The 9,649-nt window shown below is 36.8% G+C and overlaps 1 protein-coding gene across 4 annotated transcripts in view; it reads left to right on the forward strand.

Annotated features, from left to right (window-relative positions):
* LOC129717600 (anosmin-1) overlaps window positions 1–1,122 on the forward strand; it is a 39,653-nt gene extending 38,531 nt beyond the window's left edge. For 3 of the 4 annotated variants that reach the window (XM_055667614.1, XM_055667616.1, XM_055667615.1), the window contains exons 6-7: window positions 346–544; window positions 602–1,122. In XM_055667614.1, the coding sequence (XP_055523589.1) occupies window positions 346–544; window positions 602–838 (436 nt within the window). In that variant the 3' untranslated portion in view covers window positions 839–1,122. The remainder of the gene's footprint in view (window positions 1–345; window positions 545–601) is intronic. The other variant, XM_055667617.1, reaches the window with a different exon arrangement.
* The last annotated feature ends 8,527 nt before the right edge of the window (window positions 1,123–9,649 follow it).

Consider the following 9,649-nt stretch of genomic DNA (forward strand, 5'->3'; position numbering starts at 1 on the left):
CGAACTCACCATGATCCTTTGACTTGAAATTTTTGCCGAAAATGGCATCACTGAGTGCTCGGTTAAAGAAAAGTCACATATTTTAGTAAATCTCGGTTAAAATTAACTAAAATTTTGGCACAAAATATTACCGAGCTATTACTACCGATATTTTGTGCCGAAATTTCAGTTAGATGAACCGAGATGACACGAGAAATGTGACATTTTTTCAACCGAACACTCAGTGGTGCTGTTCTCGTCAATAAATTACCGAGACCCGGCAATAAACACACCATGGAAATAAATGCCACAACAACAATTCAACATTATTTTCGGAACGAATTTAATCGTCATTTATTTTACCAGCTACCACCGCCGAACAAAATCTGGCTTGTCTGCGCAGGGGCTTCACTATAAATTCGTACCGCGCAAAACAGGCCTAGCGGTGCGATTAACTTGGTCCGGAAAGAGCACTACCGGTCGCTTTCGGTTGCATCTGTGCAGAGGAACACGTGATTGTCTCACTAAGCCGATGAGTGCCAACTCTCACGATGTGGTTGTTAAGGTACTATGCTACCCATACGCGTCTGAATCGGTAATAGCTTTTCTTATATTTTTCCAGCAGAAAACATCGTATGAATTCCCAAGGCTTGAGTATGACACCAAATACACAGTCGGTCTTAGGCACAGTCGGAGGCGCCCCGTTGCACCCATCGCTAGCCCGAAGAACCGTATTCAGCGGCAGGCTAAAACTCATACGGGAGCCGCGGAATACGACAACGTCAGAACTTTTGTTACACCAAAGTGTGACCGTTTCCAGAAGGAGCATCCTGATCACCAGATTGAATGCTCCGCTTGATAAAAAAACATATCTAGTATGCAACTCCCCACTAAATCCAACCCAGATCACAACTGTAGTGTGAATTACGAATGCAGCCATAGCTTGTCTCTTTGTTGTCCTGATGGCTGCTAGTGGACGGACTTTCTTATGTTTCCTGTTCGTATGTTTAATTAGCTTATTTTGTTATTTTTACGCTGTGCTGCCATTTTTTATTGCAATAATAGAAAAGAGTTAACTAAATGAAAACAAAGACAAAGCAACTTTACAAATAAAGACAACCTGCATTTCGCGTAGATGATGAATTGGAGATTTATTATTTGACGAAAGAACACCAAGCGGATATACAGTGTTGGACATAAGTTAAACCAGACTCTATGTTTTTATATAGATTTTAAGCGACGCTCATTGCTTTCGGGTTCGGATAATGTTTTTTTGACGTAGAACTACGTCTCTTAGGAAGTTCGGCTACGTACTCGGCTACATAGGGATGTAAAATGAAAATCTAAAACCGGAAAAAGTGAAAAATATGTCCAATTTCGAATGCTAATAAATGGGTTAGTTTTCGATGGACTTCCTTCGTTCTTGCAGCAATAGATTGTAAAATCTTCTAAGACTCTTCCCAAATGCAGAAAATTGTTATTTTATTATCCAAACTGTTGTACTATTGAAAATTGTCAAGCCTTGTCAAAACGAAAAATTTGACCTCTGATTAGTAGGTATATGATTGCTTCCCAAGCACGGTCGACAGTATTATAGACCTAATAATTCGGAATTTACTATTTGGCCTATATAAGAGCCTGTATCAGCCGAAACTTCTCATATTAATTCTAGACAGCGACTAAAACAATCCTTACTTAACAGCAGCAGCTATGGCAGCAGATAACATCAGCAGCAGTAGTGGTATCAGCAGCGATATTTGGGCCAGCTGGTGCAGCGGCACTTGCTTTAGTAAAAGCTGCCTTTTTGCAGTAGTGAGTAGCATCAGTAGTAGGTACATTGGTTGGCACTTCCTCTAATGAAAAGTTGCCATATTTTGACAGCACACAAACATTTTGGAATGCTGGTTTTCAGTGTAAAAACAGCATTCAATTGTTTTATCAGAAAAATGCCTTAATCTCCTCTGTCGGGGTAGCACACAGATGCGATCAACATTAAATCCGATATGAAATTGAACAACAACAGTCCTTATAAGGACAACAAACAAATTATTGAAGATTTAATGTTTTCTCGTTTTGCGTTGGAATTATCTGCATGCACTTTGACTGTTGAAAGTTGTTTACGTTGTATTGTGTTTGTTTTATTCTTGTTCAGTGTTGTATGTGCAAAACTCCTGTTTTGCACAAAATTTTAAACATATTCAATAAAAGTAATGCAACAAACAAGCTTATGTAGTTCTACGTCAACCTTGCGGTCGTGGCTTTGCATACAACCCTCGTGAATTTTTTTCTTTTCATTTACATAATTTCAGAGAGGTTACAGTTATTCATTTTAAAATAACATTATTTAAGTACAGAAGAAGTTGAAATACTATGATTTTTGAAGCGACAAAAGATAAGAACTAAAAGATATCAATTATTAATTGCTGATTTTCTTAATATTTTGTTGCATATCTTTTATGCTATTGCTGCGCATCGCCGTGAGCCACGCCTAAATTGTTGCTTATTTCGGATCCTGATGTAAAACAGTCGTTTTCAGAGCAACGTTTGATTACGCGGACCATTCGTGGACTTGTTTTCCTCGGACGACCGTAGCGGGCAACCGTTTCAACCGTTTCTTTTTGTTTATATCGGTTTAGTAGGCGGGATACCACTGACTTGTGAATACCAAAAAGTTCACTTACTTCTTCGTGGATACGTCCTTGTTGAATGAAATCAATTATTTTCGGTTTCAAGTCGTTACTGTTCACATTACGTGACTTTTCTATATATCACTTTGCTCAATACTTCAGCAAATAATAAAAATTTCTAAATTCAACCATATTACATCAATTCATCAAGTTTGAAAGTTAGGAACTGTAAACCAGTAGTAATAATCCCCGCAATAACCTATACAGCAAAATCATTTCAAATCGCCTGGAAATACGAGAAAATTTAATCGACCATTTTTGATTTGAATGAAACTTTGCACACGTATTTGGCTTAGCAAACTGAGCATTTTTCACAGATGGAGAGATTTTTTACACCCATGAGTTACATTCTAAAAGGGCGTATGCCTTTTGGCATAGGTTTTATTCGAAGCATTGTAGCCCTGAAACTGTTGGTTGTATAAAAAAATTGTCTGAAAATGAGCTGTAGCGAATCGAAAATGTATCATAAAAAAAAACATACACTGTACAAAAAAAAATGTTTTTGACCAAAAAAATTAAAAATAAACATTAAATTTCAATTAAAAAATAATTTTTTTTTTTTTAAAGAAACTTGACGTTAATACGCAACTTTTAAAAAAACTCCAGGATGGAGAAATGAAAAATATTTTTTTTGTGGTAGATTAATTTTTTTATGAAAATTCTAATTCAAACATTTTTCTAAGTATTTGTATTCTGATGATTTTAAAAGATGCAGAGAGTCGTTTTGAATCAAAAGTCTCTTAGTAGTAAACATTCTAAAGGCCTTGGTTTTCGAGTTATTTCTAATTTAACCCTCAAATGCACAATGTTGTTTTAAAACAACACTACTAAACCGTTTTAAAATATACGTATTTTAGTATTTTTCAGAAATATAATTCATTAGAACAGCTCTCTAGACTCTAACGAAGAAAACTTAACAGCTGGAAGTACTGTATTTGAATGTTTTGTTTTTATTTTTGCTGTCAAAATCTCGGAAACGAAAAAAAAACATGGCGAGATTCCCGACTGGTGCTGACTGTCTTTGAAAATTAATTTTAAAATAAGGTTAGTGGTTAGTGAAAATGTCTGAATTATCAGTAATTATACTAACAAAAGGTCAATTTAAAAGTTACTGTTAACATAAGTAATTGTTTCGACTTTATTCTGCGATAAAGTCACAGTGTTATTTAAAAACAACCTGGTAATATTTGCACATTAAAAAGTAAATCTTTCAATTTTCTTATGCATATTGTTTAGTTTTAGAGCAGTAAACCTGTTTAACAAAGATTTTATGTTTTTAGATGATTTTTTAACGTCGTGCGCATTTAAGGGTTAAGCTCGAAAAATTATAATTATTTCGGAAAATACACGTTTTTTTTTATTTGTCCATGGTTCTCCAGCAAAAACCATACGTTCATTGGAATGCTTGATCAAAAATATACAATTCATTCTTTGACAACAGAACGATTGGGCGAACGGTTCTCAAGAAAAGAGTTAAATGTTCTAAGTGATATAAATATATATAAGAATCAAATATTTATTTTCGAGTTTTATTATCTTAGGAACATTTTTTTTTATTACATAGATACTTTACAAAACTAGTTTCACGTGATATTTTATATACATCATAAGTAAATGATTCGTCATCTTTTGAAAACAGCTTCGTTTGTATCTTATTTTCTGAAATCGGAATCTGTTACTCCTTGTTCATATTCTTCATATGATACCCAACTGAATGACATTTTTGATGAATTTTTATTACTTTTCTGATTAGACCAATCATACAATTCTTTTGCGCTTGTAATGGGATGTTCATGTTCTTTAGCTAAACTTGCATTTCCTGCCATTCGTTTTAATATGCCACCAATTGCATCGCATGGGCCTTTAACATGAGAAGTCGCAAAAAATGCCACTCTGCATCGACGTTATATTTTGTTTTGAACTTGCAAAGTTTTTTCTATTTTTATATTGTGAGGCAGCTCCATCAAACATTAATATCGCTTTTTTTCAACTCTATTGTTGTTTTCAAAAAACTCATTAATTTGGCAATGAACACCTGAACCGCAACAGTATCATGATGGAGTACTTCCGATATTATGATAAAGCTGATATTCTTAAGTGTTCCAGATTCTGAATAGTAAACAACGAAGGAATGAATGGTGGCTTGACTATCATTCCAATAACTAAACGAATCACAAATTGATAAGAACGTATTAAAATGAGTTTGACTGTTCAATATTTTTAATTTTGCAATAACGTTTTCGTTTAATTTGCGTAAGCTTGATGAGCACCGATGATCAGGAAAGGGTTCACAGCATTTGGGCTTGGTGTATTCCATTTTCACTTTATTCATCTTCACAAAATGCAAACTGTTACCAACAGTTAGTAGTGCAATCGTATTTATATACGAAAACAGATATTATAGGTAACCCAGTAGTTATTGGTTGCGTACTTTACAAACAGTCATTATTAGTAAACAAGTAGGTAGTGTTGCACGACAAACATATTTTTTTATAGGACATTCGGCAAGGGGGAACGTGTAGGTAGGCTAAGGTTTAGCGCTTGAGTTATTTATCCAATCGTTTCGTTGTCAAAGAATGAATTGTATATTTTTGATCAAGCATTCCAATGAACGTATGGTTTTTGCTGGAGAACCATGGACAAATTAAGAAAAACGTGTATTTTCCGAAATATTAATAGTTTTTCGAGCTTAAATTAAAAATAACTCGAAAACCGATGCCTTTAGAATGTTTACTACCAAGAGCTTTTTGATTCAAAATGACTCTCTGCATCTTTTAAAATCATCAGAATACAAATATTTTGAAAAATGTTTAAATTAGAATTTTTATATGAAAATCAATCTACCATAAAAGAAATTATTTTTAATTTCTCCATCCTGGAATTTTTTTAAAAGTTGCGTATTAACCTCTAGTTTCTTTAAAACAAAATAAAAAAATTCGACTTTTGTTTTTAAATTGAAATTTAATGTTTATTTTTAATTTTTTTTGGTCAAAAAAATTTTTTTTTGTACAGTGTATATTTTTTTATGGTGCATTTTTAATTCCCTACAACTCATTCTCAGACAGTTTTTCTATACAACCAATGGTTTCTGGGCTACAATGCTTCAAATAAAACCTATGCCAAAAGGCATACGCCCTTTTAGAATGTAACTCATGGGTGTAAAAAATCTCTCCATCTGTGAAAAATGCTCAGTTTGCTAAGCCAAATACGTGTGCAAAGTTTCATTCAAATCAAAAATGGTCGATATTCGACCATTGGCGCGATCTTGCTCTATATCGACCACTTTGTTTATCAAATTTGCCAGTTTTCGATGATGTCGCACGAGTTTAAGCACTTATATTTTTGAACAGTGCTGCCAAGAAAGTTTTTACAACGTGATTCTACAAAATAGGGTGTAATTACTTGTTGTTAAAGTAACATATGGATTGAATAAATACTTGCAAAAGTAATTCTTCTTCAAGCAATAATAAAAGTTATCTTTTGTACCACCCAGTTGCTTAACTCATGTCCGACACTACACATATCCAATAGGTTTACAGTAGAGACGATTTTATATATGTAATCTTATGTAAGAGATACGCAGAAAGCAAGGTTGCATATTCAATTTCGGGGTATCAATTCCGTTCAATTTGCCGCGTGCCGATAGCTCGCTCCACAAGTATAATTTTTTAACTTGATGTACGACAAACTTGCAGTCCTAAAGTAATGCTACAAGTTTGTTGGAGAAAGAAATGCTCTAACTCTTGTGCCTGAAGTGTGAGAGCCCATATTCAGCGGGAAAGGATGGGCTCGAAAACGTTGGCCACCTGTTTGCATCGGCCGATTGCAGGAATCTGGGATACAGAACAGCTACCGGAGGAGTAAAAGGGTGGGGTTACCTGTCCTATCAATAAGAATGGCGACAAATCGGACTGTAGCAACTATCGTGCGAACACCGTCTTGAATGCCGCCCATGCTTGTCATTCTCCTCAGTATGTAGAAAGAGTGGAGAAAAAATTCACCGCGCACTTTCCTTTCGGTATGTGCCTGCGTGTAGCAATGCTTTCACCACACTGCTTCTTTCTGCACTCCAAAGTGTCTAAATCACTAAAGCCTGTAGTACACTTTTTGACCGAGCGTCAAATATTTGTCACTTTTTGACAGATAAATATTTGGTCAAAGATAATTATTAGTCACTCTCCAATTTTAGCATGGGGCAAACAACAACCATGATGTCAAATAAATTTGACCATTATGTCAGAAGGTCAAATATTTGACCATTAGACAAAGAGTGTACTACAGGCTTAACAGAGAGACCAACACACTTCCAGCTTACCCCACATGTGAGAGAAACAAGAGGGAGGTGAATCACTCTAGAGAGAATACGCAAAAGTACACCACAGTGTACACTAGGGTGCCAATCAAAATGGTAATTTTGATAAACCCTATACAATACCTGCCCCTATGACAATACACCCTATGCAAAATTTCAGCTCAATTGGACTTAAAATGGAGTGGCGCAAAGCGATTGAATTTAGGCCTTTGAAAATCCAAAATATAACCTAACGGAGTGGGGTGCATGAAATTTCGGTTTTAGAATTACCTTTTTTCGGGAAGGTGAATATTTTGTGTATACTTTTTTTTTTAATTACTTTTTTTTCTTATGTTAATGATTGGCACCCTAGTGTACACTACTAGTAGTCCGAAAAGTAGAAAAAAAACAACCGGGCAAAAGTGTGTAGCTACACCGCGAAAACAAATTCGACATAAGTATACTCGACCGGCACGAGCAACGCAGTCTATTTTTTCTCCCAAACCCTTTTCCTCTTCTGACATGCTCAAGAAACAAACTGTAAAAAGCACCGCAGATAGCTGTGCTGTGAAATTATTGTGCGTAATGTCCTTACGTGTGAGAAAGTACACCATAGTTCATTGTCTCGCAAGAGAGAAATCTCTGCTTTCTGGAAGCTCGCCAGATACACATGGTCCGTCGTTCTCTTCTAGCATGGTCCGTTGATTTGCTCTTTAGTGTGAGAGCAGTTGTTTTCGCAGTGCAACATATTCTTCTGCACTCTAGAGATTTTCTGAGGAGAAAAGACAAACCTGATGCCGCCTACAAAGTGCTTTCCCAAATCATTTTCCGCTGACTCTCACTGTTGGCCAAATGACTTCTGGGAAGCTAAGACCAGCTTCATGGAAGGACGGTCTACGGAGGGACCAAATCTTTAACATGTAGCGATCTTCCAGAAATGCCGTGAATACTGAACCCCCACCACCACCTATTCATCGACTTCAAAGCCGCGTATGATGGATCCATTTGAATCTCGCAGGGGGCTTCGACAGGGTGATGTTCTCTCCTGCCTATTTCTTAAACGAAGTATATGCAAGCCGGCGGAACCGAAGCCGACCGACAACGCCTAGGCAGTAGCATTACGATCGACGGCGATGAATTCGAGGTAGTCGACGAGTTTGTCTACCTTGGCTCATTGGTAACTGAGAACAATGAAGTGTAACTTGTACAAAATGTTCATAAGACCGATTGTTCTCTACGGACATGGAACGTGGACAAAGCTCGAGGAGGACCTACGAGTGTTTGGAGTTTTCGAACGACGGGTACTAAGGACAATCTTTGGCGGCGTGTAGGAGAATGGAATATGGAGGCGGAGGATGAACCATGAACTCGCGTAATTCTACTGTGAACCCAGTATTCAAAAGGTGCCTAAGGCTGGACGGATACGCTGGGCAGGGAATGTTGCAAGAAAGCCGGACAACTATCCTGCGAAGATGGTGTTTGCCTCGAATCCCGTGGAAGACGACCAAGGGCGCAGCGGGCAAGATGGGTAGATTAGGTGGAGCGAGATTTGGCGGGGTGTATACGGTGTCTCAATAACCGAGGGGCATTGGAGAAACTTTGTTATCATGCCATGTCATTTTGACGGGATGCCAAACAAATAAATTAATGAATGAATAATATGAGAGTTCGCGTAAGTATTTTGCTGGTTAACCAGTTAATGCAAGACTAGGCTGACAAGATTTCATAGAGAGGAAAACTGGATAAATCTGTTAAAAACGGCATACGTGGGAAGATCAATATTTAAAGTGTTAATTAGCCAAAGCATACATACAATTAATCATTACTATGATAAACCTGTCTCATTCTATACAAAATTTAGCAATTGATGAAATTTTACGTAGTGAAGTGTGATGTTTGGCAATAAGGTCGTGAAATTTGTGATTTTGCAGGCCACATACCGTTCGCGATTCACAAGGTCCTTACCAGTGGCGTGGTACTGTCCGGAAGGCACAGAATTTACTCAGTGCTATTGACAAAATCCTGGCAGCTTAAAAACTTATTTTCCAGTACTGTCCCGTTCAGAACGATACGTCTGGTCAGCCTAGGTAAGATCACCATGTTTTTCTCAGGCACAAGTTTTTCCCCTCCCACAGGATTATAACCGAATTGCTGTTGAACTAAATATGTATATTTACCATATATACTTTTATGTTTATCTAGCCCAACAATAATTAAGCAATGGCCCCATATCAGCTATCAGTAACTTAGCTATGATCCTATATAAGCTTCGCAGTGGTTCAGCGGAGTTTACTAATGACAGCTCAATGTTTAGCAAAAATTTTTGCTGTTTTTTCGTGAATCAAGACCCAAACATAATGGATACGTTCGCGTTGCGTTGACGTTAATTTGACAGAAAATGTCAAACTGCCGCAAACGCAGCTGCAACGTATCCATTCTGCTTCGGCCTTCACTGAATCCATTACACTAAAAATAAATCACACGCTAATCCTTGATGTTCTTTACATATGAATGTCAACAAAAGAACCTAATCATTCTATCACACCCCTATGGCATCGCGCCATGTTTCAAGGGCTAACATCTTAACATATGTGTAAACGAGATAGCATATCACCGCCTCTTTTCATACATCTTTATCTTATTGCTGACAGCGGGCACAATTTAATTTGAGCCAAGGACATGAGTTCATTGA

Source organism: Wyeomyia smithii, chromosome 1 (assembly GCF_029784165.1).
Source record: "Wyeomyia smithii strain HCP4-BCI-WySm-NY-G18 chromosome 1, ASM2978416v1, whole genome shotgun sequence".
NCBI classification, from domain to species: domain Eukaryota; kingdom Metazoa; phylum Arthropoda; class Insecta; order Diptera; family Culicidae; genus Wyeomyia; species Wyeomyia smithii.